We start from the raw sequence: 14469 nt of genomic DNA on the forward strand, positions 1-14469 counted from the left end.
GTCCTGGTGTCCACAAAGCTGTCTGTTTGGGAATCAGGCCACCTGGGTTGAGTGGGTTTGGCTGGCTGGGGACTCGACCCTGCAGGGGGTGCTGTGTTCCCCCACCCCTAGGGCAGGGCCTGTCCCTGAGATCGCGCCTGTGGGACCTGCCTGGCTGCAAGAGGAGGCCTAGGTCCCCGTGGAGGTGCACTTGGGGGGTGCTGTGTTCTAAACTAGGATCTGAAGTGGCTGAGCCACACCCACAAGCAAGGGCAAGATTATTTTAAAGGCCCAGAGTAGACCTTCACCTGAGTTCAGGAGCAACAGACAACCTGTGTGGTGCATTCTAGGAGCTGGATCCTAAACCGGCCTCCCGGCAGGACCCCCAGCCCCCGCCCCCTCCCAGGTCCCTTCCTGTAGCACCATCTAAACATAAAGATCCACCCGGTACCTGATTACTTTCTGATCGCTGTCATATTGAAGAAAAGGAAGAAAGCGGGACCCGTTTCTAGATTTCTGTAGAGCATAGATTGAGTAATCCACGTGCCTTTCTCCCTGGGAGTCCACAAACACGGGGCCAGTGATTCCTGGGAAGAGAGAAGATGCTTACGATGAGGGGGACAGAGGGGAGCATGTGGCTGGAAATGTCAGTCTGTCAGCTCAGATGAGCAGAAGCCCCGCCCAGCAGCCACCAAAAGCCAGCAGTGAGGTTCTTGTCCTTTCAGGAAATCTGAGACAGGGTCAAGGAGGAGCATGAAAAAGGAAAGGTGGTTCAGAGTGGTCCCCTGGTGGGGCAGGGCATTTGGGCAGGCAGATGTGTGTTGTTAGGCCTATGCTGGGGAGCCCATCCAGCATTAAAAAAAAAACCAAACAACCCACAATCAGATGTGACAAAAGGGGGCAGATGGCCTGCCAGGCCCCAGGGCATGAGTTTGCAAAGTTTGTTCTTAGCGAGCCTCTTCCCTCTTAGTTTTGGTTTGTGCTTGGTGCCGACATGGTGCCCCAGGATATGCTCAACCCGACGCACAAAGGACATGTTAGAGATCCCAGGGCAGCAAAATACGGCTCTTCCATACCAGCGACTAGGACGTATGGTCTGACATAGGACTTATCGCAGCTTCGTTCCCACCGGGGAGAGGACACAAAATGACCATTTATTGAGCACTTGCTGTGTGCCCAGCACCGCAGGTCATGGTGATTTCACACGACTAGCCCCAGCGGACCCTTCCGGGGAGGCACCACTCCTTGACAAGCAGAGGCTGGAGGCAGACTCCCCTGAGTTTCCAGGGCCAGGAAGAGGCAGGCCTGTTAGGCTCCAAGTGCCGCGTTCTCCCCAGGACCCCGCGCTGCCGGGCCGTGCGAACGCGTGCTGGCATCCCGAGTGTGAGGGCCGAGCCCAGCTCCCTGCTGAGGTTTGCACAGAGAGCTGGCACAAACGCAACAACCCGAATTGCTGCCTTCAGCATGTACTTTGTTTATGGCGCAACAAGGCGATGGGGGTTCATCTCCTAATTTGACCTCCTTGGCCAAGAGCCTCTTTTCGATTGGTGTGAAGGCCCCTGGCACTCACTAGTTCTGTGGCTGTGGTCCCGCCACCGTGTGGCAGAAACGAATACGAGAAGCAGAGACAAATATCCTGATTCTGTCCAGGGCCAGTCCGATCAGGGGGTATTATCCCTGTCTTAGGAATGAGAAACTGGAGTGCACTGAAAGGTGGTAGCCGTTGTTGAGCACCCAGGGTGATTTGCTTCCCAGCCTATCCTCACCCCTGCGAGCAGAGCCAGACCGGGCAGTCCCATCATTAGAGATCATTCTTGGGAATCAGGCCCAGCACCCCAGTCAGAGAGGGCACAGGATGGGAAGCATTATGGAAGCAAGCCCATGAGGCAGTCCTCACAGACTTTGAGTTTCATTCTAGACAGATTCGGCTCAAAAGGAGCTGGCGGGAGAGACTTGGCGCGGTGGTGGCAGCCGGGGACGGGGGGGGATGATGTGCCCCTGAGGCCCCCTCCCCTGGTCCGGGCAGCCTTCTGGATAGACCTGGAAGAGTGGCCCATGGAAGCCGGGAGGTTGAACCTCAACCAGCCCTTGAAGAAGAATCTCCCTAAGAAAGAGGGACCCTGTGACTTGGTGAGGCAAGCCTCCAGCCACAGCCCGGCTTCTCCGGGCCCTGACCATGGGAGCAGCAGCAGGCCCCAGTCGAGGAAACCCAGCAGCGGGCAAGCCACTCGCCCCGCAGTGCAGCGCGACAGGAGTCTCTCAGGGTGCCCACCAGCTGCCGCCCGTCTCGGAAATCTCGCCTGGCCGCCGCCAGCTCCCTCACCGTCTGGGCATAGAGCAGCACCGCGTCGCGAAGGTAGGCAGTGTAAGGGCTCACCTTCAGGGAGGGAGGCAAACGCAGGGAGGACTCTCTCTCTCTCTGTCCTCTTCACCTTGGAACACACCCGTGGTCCCCGCTGTCCCCCAGGGAGAGGAGGGCCCTCCACGTGCCCAGGCCTGTGCCATCAAATCCCATAGCACGGACCACACTTGGCCTCTTGGGGCCACCTGGGCCCGGGGAGATCACGTGATCCTGCAGGTCAGGCACGGCTCTTTGGGCCACGGGTGGGAGGGAGTATGGTTTAATGGAAAGAGGGCAGGTTTCAGAGCCAGGCTGGCCCTGCTGCTTTACTGGCTGTGAGTCTTGGGGTAAGTTCCATAACCTCTCTGAATCTCTCTGAATCTCACCTCACCGATTTACAAAATGAGAGGGTTGCTGTCACGGTAATGATAAGGATAGTTAAATGAGGTAGAATAGGTATACTCCCATTCTCACTACCTGGAACATAGTAGGTCTTCAATACATGTTCTCTTCTATCCATTTGGTCAACAAAAATTTAAGTGCTGACTAGAGGCCAGGCAGGTTCTCCCTGGAGAACCTGGTACAGAGCCGACACTTAGTAGACGACTCCCCCAATATTTGTCAGTTGATCATCTTTTCTTTTGTGTGAGGATCCACAACGGGCCACCTTGTTCCTAATGGAATGCCTGTCATCAGTGACCCATCACCACCTTCAAGGTCAGCTCAGCCCCACCCTGGAAGTGGTTCCAGCTCTGGCCAATGGTGTCTCTATAAAAAATTCTCTGTGGGAATGAGACACTTTCCCCCATCATCCCACACATACAGAGACCGCCACTGGCTGCTCATCTCTCTCCCGACCTTCTTCTCCCTGTTCCAGACCGCCTACTTGCCTTGACCTGTCCTGGCTCCACATCTCTGATCCCTCCATTCTGGTTCCTGCTGCTGGCATCCTGCCGGGAAAGGAAATTGTTGAGGTTTGAGGTCCCACTGGTATCAGTTCTGCTAATTCCATGTTCTGTATTATTAGATACTCAAAACCACACCCCAGAGGCAGATGTCATTGTGAGTCCCATTTTTCGGGGGGAGACACAGATGTGTAGAAGATTAAGCAATTCACCTCAAGGCCCACAGTTAGTAAATAACAGAATTGGGATAGGAGCCTAGGTCTCTGATTCCAAAGGCCACTGACCTCTCATCTCGTAACCTCTGTCCTCCTTTATGCTCCTGGGGTGCAGATTTCACAAGACAGCATCAGACTACTGTATATTTTGGACTGTTGAAGATGAGAAAGTGTGTGGCTGTGTGTGCGCACAGATGCATTTGCGTGCGTGTGTCTGTGTGTGTGTGTGTGTTAGGGGAGTGAGGCAAGCAGAGGGGAAATAAGAGGGAGACTCTCAGAGCCAAACACAAACATCCTTCAAGAAGGGGGCAGGGGCCTGTGCAGGAAGGCCCCACATCAGACCTGCTCGTCCGTGAATATGGAGCTGTGGAAGGGTGGTCCTCTCAGCCTTTGGTAGAATTGTTTTTGGAAGTCTTCACCTCCAGGGCCTTCTCCATAGGAGCCAAAGGCTATGAGAAACACTGACTCATAGACTGTGGAGGAGTGCATCACCTTCTGATTTGTCAATACCTCCTTCCAAAAACTGTCCTGAAACACAATGAAATAAACATAGTCATTCTGTACGAAATACTCCTGTTCAACGGAACCGCATAAAGTCAACGTCAAATTGGAATCTCTTCACTGTGATCCTTGGAAACACAACTTTCAGGACAAAGTTTAGGCTCTAATTTATTAAGCGAGGGATAAGCCAAAGAAAACATAAACAGCTAGCATTTAATGAGCACACACTATGTGCAAAGCTCTTAACTTTTGCTTAATTACATCTCAGTGTTACACAGCAATAAGAACCTGAGGCCTGGAGAAAGGCAGGCCTTACTATGACTTCTGGCTCCACCAGCTAATGACTGCCACCTTGGACAGGTACACAGCCTTCCTGCCCTGCTTTTACTCACCTATCTAATGTAATACAGACAGCGATAGCACTGCCTTGTGGGTTGCGTGAGGATTAAATGAGATAGTCCACGGAAGCTCCTGGCGCCCAGCTTGGTGTAAGTTAAGCCCTCAGTCAGTGCTGGCTGTTATTACTGTATGTGGCCTGCACCCAGCCTTTGCACACTAAATGGATGGGAGATGTTCCAGGGGGCCTGGGAGCCCACCCATTTTCGAGCTAGCATTGAAAGAGTGGGAAGTAAGCCAAAAAAATAATAAATAATAAATAAATAAATAAAACACTTACCTGGGGTGTCAAGACCTTAAGATGCAGAAACCTTACCTTCTAGCAATGGGTGGCAAAAAACTTGAAAAATTTAGGACTCCTGATTTTTTTTTGGAATATGATTTTTACTTCTTTAGATAGATAGATAGATATAGATGATATAGATATAGATAGATATAGATACAGATAGGTATATAATTTGTTGTCAAGTTAGCTAACATATAGTGTATATAGTGTGCTCTTGGCTTCGGGGGTAGATTCCCATGATTCATTGCTTACATACAACACCCAGCGCTCGTCCCAACAAGTGCCCTCCTGAATGCCCATCACTCATTCTCCCCAACCCCTGGCCCCCCACCCCCATCAACCCTCAGTTTATTCTCTGTATTTAAGAGTCTCTTATGGTTTGCTTCTCTCTCTGTTTGTAACTTTTTTTTCCTTCCCTTCCCCCATCTTCTGTTAAGTTTCTCAAATTCCACATATGAGTGAAAACATATGATATCTGTCTTTCTCTGTCTGACTTATTTCTTAGCGTAATGCCCTCCAGCTCCATCCACGTTGTTGCAAATGGCAAGATTTCATTCTTTTTCATCGCCGAGAAGCATTCCATTGTGTGCATATATATATATATATATGAAGAGGTGAGATATATATATATATATATATATATATATATATATATATATATATATATATATCTCACCTCTTCGTTATCCATTCATCAGGACTATTGATTCTCAATTTTCCTCTTATGGTTTAGGTGGTTTGTTATGATCATTATTATCTATATTATTACTATTATGAAATGAATGCCCACCCATTGCCTGTATATACATGAAAGACCACAAAATCTTCCCCGATTCCCCTATGGCTCCTTCCTGTCAGTTCTGCATGCGTGTGTATTTTACTTAAGTAGTATCACACTATAATGCTGTTCTGCACCTTGATTTGTCCCTCACTAAGCCTACATTGGGAATCTTTTTCTAGAATGGATTTATGCTATTCTTTTTTTTTAGAGCAGCATGAATTCAACTGCATGGATGTTGTGTGGTATGTTTTTACTTCTATATGATTTCTCCCACTACAAGCCAGCTGGAATGTGATCATCAAGGTTTGGGATCAGCAAGGGTGTTGAAGGGCTTCTCTGTCAATACTGAGACCTGGCCCAGCATCTCCTCATCTGTCTAAAGGCAGAGGGGACAGAAATGAAGAGAAAGGAGTGGCCAGCAGTGACAAGGGAAGGTGGGAGGATGTTCTGGGAAGTCTGGCATATGTGTAGAATTCCAACTGGCTGCCCGGAGAGATCTGAGACACTTCGGGCAATCGAAAATATTCTTGATAAAAAGATAAAAGAAATCTGGAACACTATTTTACGTTTTTCTTTACTCCCTTTTGCCCTATTTCAGCTCATGATTGTATAAAACAAGCTCATTTTAGAAAGATAAAACTTCCATAAAAATTATACAGTGTGTCCATAGCTAAGTGCAAGTGGCCTGCTAGTGTGGTGTGGTGATTAAATGTACAGCCCACTGGCTTTAAATACTAGCTCTCGGGGCGCCTGGGTGGCTCAGTCGGTTAAGCGACCGACTTCGGCTCAGGTCATGATCTCACGGTCCGTGAGTTCGAGCCCTGCGTCGGGCTCTGTGCTGACAGCTCAGAGCCTGGAGCCCGTTTCAGATTCTGTATCTCCCTCTCTCTCTGCCCCTCCCCTGTTCATGCTCTGTCTCTGTCTGTCTCAAAAATAAATAAACGTTAAAAAAAATTTAAATACTAGCTCTCTCTCCTACCAGTCATGTGGCCTCTGGTAAGTTATTTCAGCTTTCAGGATCTCGGTTTCCTCGTCTACAAGTTCTATGAGTCCTCATCTATGAGTCCACAGAGGACCCATAAGAAGTAGCCCTCCATGGGGTGGTGTGAGCTGAAATGGGTTTTAGTATGTCAAGTACTCGCGGTGGGGTCTGGCATCCAGTAAACACTCCATAAGGCAGAGCTATCGGGGCAAAGAGCTCAGTCCCAGTGTCCACAAGACCCAATTTGGAAGACCAGCTATTCCCCTCAAGAGCTCTGAGCTCTTGGGTAGGGTATCTTAGTTAGCTCAGCCTCTGTTTTTTTTTGGTCTGGAATGCTAGTGACATCCACCTTACGAGACTGTTGGAAATAAGAGAGCCATGATGCGTGTAAATTATGCATGGAATAGCTGTCTCACGGGACCCTTGGGAGTGTTGAGAGCAATGAGGCAAGTAATATGTGTACCTTGGTACTTAGAGGAGGTACATGGTACGTTTTAGCCATCCCGACCATTACCGAATGAACCAAACCACCTAAGAATTGTCTAATGGGACCAGTATGTTGGCCTTTTGAGGCTTTTCCTAGGGCTCCACCAGAGACCTCTCACCTACTGTGCAGAAGAACTCTGGGTAAATTCTTTCAGCTCAGTTTCAGGGTCCTGATCCTACAATGAGAACACGAGGGCACCCGCCTCATGGGATAGTAGTGAGTACTCAGTGAGCTGATGCATCTGGTGCGTAGCAAGTGCTCCTTGCTTGCTACTTCTTACTGTGGGAACCATAGAGGGCTCATGAGCACCACCTCCAACTGCTGCAAAACAATGAAGACAAATTCTCCTGTGTTGAGTCCCAGGTTCTCTGCAGCCAGCAGCATAATTTTTGCATCCTCTGAGCTGCCGATTAAGATGATGACTAAGAAGAGAAAACAAAGTCGGCCAATTGTACATGTTCACATGCACACGTGCCCACACTACACATGCACACGCACACACGCGCACACACACACACACACACTTTGTAAAGTCCAGCCTGAAGCCACTCCAAATGAGCCAATGAGACGTGGACTTTTTCTTTCCTTGAGCATGCTTTAGGAAATAGGAAAGCCCAGACTATTCCCAGCATGTACACTTCCGGAACCACACCAGCAGTACATAAGCTGGTGTCACAAAAGTCCTCACTGCGCTCTCTCCCAAAGTATAAGCCAAAAGAAGGTTGTGACCACTTTCTGGGCTCTCGTTTCTTCACGTAATTCACTCAGAGCAACAGATCTGGCTTGTGACTCATCAGCCACACAGCAATTAGGAGGAGTTCACAGAAGACCCAGAACCAGGAGCATTCAGACCTTCTGACTTTGGATGGGCGGGGGGCGGGGGGCCGGGGGGGGGGGGAGACAGGAAGCAGAGGTCACGGTGGTTTTATGCCGTCCAAACACATCAGCATGCATTTTGACACCCAAATGAAGTAGTGACTTATTTTTTCAAAGGAGGCAAATGATAATCTGCTTATTTGAGTCCCAGTTGTGTGTCAGGCACTGTACTATAGACAGGATACAGCAGTGAGCAAGAGAGAAGGCCCCTGCCTTCAGGGAGCTGAGAGCCACAAGGCATGCAAGTGAAGAGATTACGGAGAGCATTTAAGATTCTAATTCGTGAGGGAGGAAGGATGCTCTCATACTGATGTGGGTGAGGTGGTGGTGGGAGGGGGGACTGCTCCAGGTCAGGTAGTCCGAAAAGGCTCCTTGGAGCAAGTGGGCTCTGGGCTGAGTCTGGAAGGAGAAGAGGAAGCTAGGTTTCCACAGAAAGAGGGCTGGGTGGGGTGGGGTGGGATTGCAGGTAGCACTCCAGGCCAAGGGATCAGCACGTCCCCAAGTCCCAAGACCGTGAAGGCCATAAGGGCTTAGTTTATTGGGAGAACAGAAAGGAGTCAGTTACTAATTCATGCCAGAAAGCAGAGCCTCATAAGTACCATGACAAAAATAATTGCTATCACATGCTGACCAGTTATTGTGTTCAGCACTTCACAGGCGTGACTTCATTTAATCCTCACCATTCTGTGAGGTAGCTAAGATAATTGTCTCCGTCTTACCAGAGGCACAGAGAGGTTAATGTACTCGCTCAAGAGCACACAGCTAGAAAGTGTCAGAGGCTGGTTTCAAACCTAGAGCTTTCTATGTCCACAGCCCATGCTCTAAATGATAACCCAAATGCAAAGACCCAGCCCATCTGGAAGATGCTTCCAGAACTGGCTCTGTGCATCATAACACTATAGCATCAGGGATTTCACTTTACATTAAAGAAAAAATAACTTTGTTCTTGGTGGTGCTTTTATGTATCATTAATTTTGCACCATTTCCTTCTGCTTTTTACATCCATAGAAAAATGAAGAGTTCTTAGTTTTTTCCAAACCATCTGCTTTCCTATTTGTCTCTACAAACATAAGCAATGGAAGACTCTTTCCTACTTACTTCTGACAATCAATGGCACGCTTCTAAGATTCTCTCGAAGGAAGGCTGGATGGCTGTTGATGTATTTCACACTGGCAGTGATAGTGAAATGGGATTTGAGTCTGTTCTCTACAACCTTCCATAATTCATCCACTCTGTCCCAGGAGGAAGTCCCAGAGTGAACTCCAAACATCCCAATGTGTTTCCAGCCCAAGTACCGGAGACTTTTCTAGAGCACATCACCAATTTTGTGCCCGGGCGGCACAAGTTTCACATACGTGTCATATAAGTTGTCCTCCAGTTTTGCAGTTTGTCCAACAAAGTCCAACACAGGGATGTTCCACTCTGAGGCCAACAAGCCAATAACCTTGAAAGAAACCAAAAGGATGCCTTTCCATAACTCGGTTTAGGCTACACTCAAACCCCGTTGGAAGGTGTCTGCGTAAACTTCGGATTCAGTGAGTCTATGGGTCAGACTGAAACCTCTCTTTTGGAATATTGATGATAATGTCTTGGATCCATCCTCAGGATGCAAAACCTCAAAGGACAAGAATAACGATAGCGAGCATTTATTGATCGATTTGTTCCTTATTTACTTCTCAATACTTTTCATTAGGGTCCTACCATTTACAAGGAACTGTGGAGATCTTGCTCTTAAAGGAGCTTATGATCAACTCTTTCAGGAGCTAAGGCATATAAAAACAGTTTAGAGTTAAGTATACCATTCAATACTTATCGGCTATAGATTTATAGGAGTTAAGTAAGAAATTACTGCTGATTTGGGAATTGGGGATATGAAGGGTCAGGGTGGAGGAATGAAGACACACTCCACGGCCTTTGAATTTGCCTTTGGAAATTGGATGGCTCTGGAAAGCTAGAAATATGTCAAAGGAAAAATTCCGGAAGAGATCAAGATCCAAGTTCAAATGTGAACTTCATTTGTTAGCACCCAGTACTGATAGCTCCCCGGTATGTTTGAGAGTGAGGACTGTGATGTTCCTTCCTAGTCAGCTTTGCATTAACACCTGTCAGAGACGGGATGCCAAGGACTTCCACAAAGCTAATCTCATCAGCTAAACAGCTACAAGTCACGTGTCTACTTTGCTTGCTCTGGCTTACTGCAATCTGTCATACTTCACTCTTTGCCGTTTACTTTTACCATCGCTGAATAATTTATTACACACACCAAAGGGAAATCTACACAAGCAAATGATACTTTTCTGTTTGAAACGAAGCATTCACTTTCCACTTACTCTTTGTGAGCCGTGTGGCTGACAGCATTAGAGTGAATAAGAAGGGTCTTCGTACAATAGCACCAAGTCTAAACAATCAACAAGTTAGGGAGTGAACTAATAATTAGTGATTTGAAAGGCTTTCCTTAAAGAGAATGTTAACTGTTATGATTACATGGTCTCATTACATCTCAAAGAAATGGTACTCAAGACCTACATAGTTAGTATGTGTAATGTCACCCTTGCCAAGAGATTATTCCAGTCTGTACTATCATTTTAATTTTTTTAACGTTTCTTTCTTTTTGAGAGAAAAGAGACAGAGTGTGAGCTGGAGAGGGGGCAGAGAGAGGGGGAGATACAGAATCTGAAGCAGGCTCTGGGCTCTGAACCATCAGCACAGGGCCCGACGCAGGACTCGAACTCACGAACTGTGAGATTGTGACCTGAGCCAAAGTCGGCTGCTTAACCAACTGAGCCGCCCAGGTGCCCCTGTGCCATCATTTTAAAAACCATCCCTTCCAACGGACACTCAGCCGAAGTTTCTGAAGGGCTATATTCTACCTCTGCTGCTTCTGGGCATGCTGGTCCGAACAGGGCAGGAATCCGTTCTCTCTGGACCTGGTTGGTGAAAACAAGAGACTCTGTGGTGCTGCAGGTTGAGTTGGTATAAGTGAACTCCCAGCTGAAGTTTCCAAAATCTGCTGTCTCTGAGTTGATCTTGTCCATGGCAATCTGGAGCCCCGCACCCAGCTTTTGCATGCTGAATGGGTGAGAGATGTTCCAGGGGGCCTGGAAGCCCACGGTGAGTTTAGCAGCCTCAAGCCAAGTCACCAGCATGCTGACCGAGAGTGTCAGAACTAGTGTTGGGTGGGCAACATGACATTCAATCCCCCAACGGAGCTCAGATCTGAGTGAGGCCTCCGCACCTACCCTGGGAGCCATGGATGACAGCTAACACCTGTATCACAGCAGGAGCCTCCTAACCACTCAAGCCAGGAGTTTAAATGATTGTGCAGAGTTCCCTGAGGACCGCAGCTTGCTTTCCAGTCAGTGGCATTAATTAACCAAAACCTTCCCTTTTCAGAGTCTGTCCTAACACCTCTAGAAGCAGCAAGTGTTGAAAAAAGAAACTGGGGCAAGGAGTCATCAAAGCCCTGGTAATGGGTCCAGTGACACCTCTGACAAAATTCATGGTCCTGGGAAGGTCATGTAACTCCCACTCCATCTCCACCAGCCTTTTGCTAGTAAAATAAAATCACGAGACCCACTCAAGTGTGGACAGATGCCCCGGGCTGGAATTCTGATTTTACCGTATATTGTGTGACCTAGGACATGTTACTTCCCGTCTCTATGCCTTCACTTCCTGATCCATAAAATGGGGGTAAGATTGCAAAGGGATCCTCACCAAAGTGACATGGTAAGGATTAAAAGTGATCGAGTGCCCGACATAATATCTGGGCAAAGAGCCATTTCGTCAATGTTAGATGATGGTGGTGATTGATGATGTTGATATCATTATCACAATGGTTATTATCACCTGCTGAACCTATCTTCCAGGAAATTCTTCTAGATTAAGTGAAGTGATGGCTGTGAGTGGGATTACCAACAGCTGGTATAGTCTGTATCCCTCACCCAGGCCTAGGGCACCAGGGAGATGTTACTGATGGATGAACATGAACTCTCCCACTGCGCAGTTCAGGGCAGAGCTGAGGACAGGTCTTTGTTGATGAATTACGTGTGATATATTACATGTATAATATTTTACAGAGAAATTTTGCTTTACATTGCAGGGATGGCAGGCCACTTGGGGAGCCATCGCTATCCCCAGGTAAGATGACCCAGCCACCAGCTGGGCAAATGCTCATAAGTATAAATGGTTCAGTCCCCATCTACCATCAGCTTTCTTCTAGATCCCACTGGCAGAGAAGGGGCTGGCATCTCCAACTCACCTCGGGATTATGTATTTCGGCACTGTAGGCTTGTTGTGATTCTTTTTTTTTTTTTTAATTTTTTTTTAACATTTATTTATTTTTGAGACAGAGAGAGAGCATGAACAGGGGAGGGTCAGAAGAAGAGGGAGACATAGAATCTGAAACAGGCTCCAGGCTCTGAGCTGTCAGCACAGAGCCCGATGCGGGGCTCAAACCCACAGACCGCGAGATCATGACCTGAGCCGAAGTCGGACGCTTAACTGACTGAGCCACCCAGGCGCCCCTTGTTGTGATTCTTAAAGCTTGATCTAAGGACCACCTACCTCAGTCTCTCCTGATGGTCAGATGTATAGATTCCAGGCTCCCAGTGCAGACCCTCTGAACCAGAATGTCTTGGGTTTATCCTTGGAATCTGCATTTAACAGACCCTCACATATCCCCAGGAACGCTAAGGTTTGAGAGACTTTGAGACAGTCTGAGGTGAGAGGAAGGAAAGGATAGCCAATTCATTATCTATTTACCTGCCTTCAGTATCAAGCCCCCAGGATGGGACTACTGAGCCTTATGTCTAGCCTACCTCAGAGGTCCATTTTCAAACCTGTGCATTAGAGGGGTGGCTTTTCTCCAAACCAAACTCATCATAACTGGTTCTTCACCCAGTTACAGATTCTCTCTCTCCTCTGCTAGGACAGCTCTGTGTCAATTGGCCAAAAAATCAAGTGTGGACTCCCGTGCTCTGACCATAGTTAGAATTCCATGAACCTCTTTTACTCCTATGCTTACCAGATGTATGTGGTCTTGGGAAAGTCAGTTACATCTGTGCCTTAGTTTCTTCAATTTCAGAAGAACACGATAACACCCCTTACAGAAGGATGTTGTAAAGATATTGTGAGATTACCTAATTCCTCAGCACAGTGCTCTGCATTTAGTAGGAACTCAAAAAAGGAACATCTCTGATGGGTGTATCATTGCACCAGTCATGTCAAAGCTAGGAGTCTGGATATGTCTTATTACATACGCTGCATCCCATCTCCCCCCCACCCCATATACAAACTTCTTAAAGCTCATAATCCCACTCTAGATAATTTTAGATTCTTCACATTTACAGAGTGTCTTTTTCTGAGAAACTCTGAAGCCAAGATGACTGTACGTGTCCCCTTTTGGATCCTCAGATCCAACACAGTGTTGGGCCTTTAAACATGCAAATTAATATTAATCGTAATAAGTATAAATGTGTTTTGTATTTGTAAGTGCTCACAAGTGGGTATGGTCAAAACCAGAAGAAGATACCAGTGAGGTTCAGTGTTGGTGAGGGTCTGATAAACAGACATACGCTGCTTATAGAAATGTTAGTTGGTAGCAGTTTTTCAGCATGCATCCAAAAGCCTTAGGATATATGCATTTTTGACTCAGAAATTCCACTTTTGGGGATCCGTCCTAAAGAATAAGATCATACGATAAAACGTAACAATGGCATTGTATACCTGAAACTAATATAATACTGTATGGTAACTAAACTGGAATTAAAAGTAAAATTTTAATCTAAAAAATTAGAGATGGGGCGCCCGGATGGCTCAGTCGGTTAAGCGTCCAACTTCGGCTCAGATCATGATCTCGCGGTTTGTGGGTTCGAGCCCCGCGTCAGGCTCTGTGCCGACAGCCCACAACCTGGAGGCTGTTTTGGATTCTGTGTCTCCCTCTCTCTGCCCCTGCCCCACTCGCGCTCTCTCTTTCTCTCAAAAATAAATAAACATTAACAAAAAAAAATCGTTTTAAATTAGACACAAGTTTTATGTCTAACAGTAGGGGCCTGGATCAGTAACATGGAGCAAACCCATATGATCGAGGATCATGCAGTCATTGAAAATGATATTTTAAATGTACACTTATTGACTTAGATCATATTAAGTGAGGAAGCACACTATAAAAGTGGCATGTACCTTATTCCATTTTTATTTTCTTAAAGGAGGCACACAAGTTTGTATAGCAAAGATTGCATACACCAAATCACTGTAAGTTGCTCTCTCTGGATGAGGGAAATTATATGGGTGTTTTTTTCTTCTCTTTACTTTCCTTCTCATGTTTCTTGTCTTCATGTCTGCAATGAGAAAGAAAAGTGAAAGTATGAATTAGTAATAAACCCTCCAGGGGCCTCTGGGTGGCTTGAGTCAATTAAGCATCCAGACTCGACTTCAGCTCAGGTCACGATCTCAGTGTCATAGGATTGAGCCCTTTGTCAGGCTCTGCGCTGGGAGTAGAGCCTGCTTGAGATTCTCTCTCTCCCTCTACCATTCATGCATGCTCTTTCTCTCCCTGGGAGATGGGGGGGAGACAAATAAAAACTAAACCCTACAGACTTGGATTTGGGGAGGAAAAGCATGGGCTCTAACTCATGGTATCTGAATTCTCGGGCCAGAAGAACCTCACAGAGGCCTGAGTCTACACACCTCTAGGCACCTGGCTTACCTCCGTAGGCTCTA

At 47.2% G+C, this 14469-nt stretch overlaps 1 protein-coding gene across 1 annotated transcript in view; it reads right to left on the reverse strand.

Moving 5' to 3' along the window:
• LOC101101087 (guanylate cyclase 2G-like) overlaps positions 1-11000 on the reverse strand; it is a 43348-nt gene extending 32348 nt beyond the window's left edge. The window contains 6 exon segments of the mRNA XM_011287645.3: positions 431-584; positions 2230-2356; positions 3783-3968; positions 7186-7295; positions 8848-9193; positions 10620-11000. Of these exon segments, the coding sequence (XP_011285947.3) occupies positions 431-584; positions 2230-2356; positions 3783-3968; positions 7186-7295; positions 8848-9193; positions 10620-11000 (1304 nt within the window).
• Between the last annotated feature and the right edge of the window lie 3469 nt (positions 11001-14469).

Source organism: Felis catus, chromosome D2, assembly GCF_018350175.1.
Source record: "Felis catus isolate Fca126 chromosome D2, F.catus_Fca126_mat1.0, whole genome shotgun sequence".
In the NCBI taxonomy this organism is placed as follows: Eukaryota; Metazoa; Chordata; class Mammalia; order Carnivora; family Felidae; genus Felis; species Felis catus.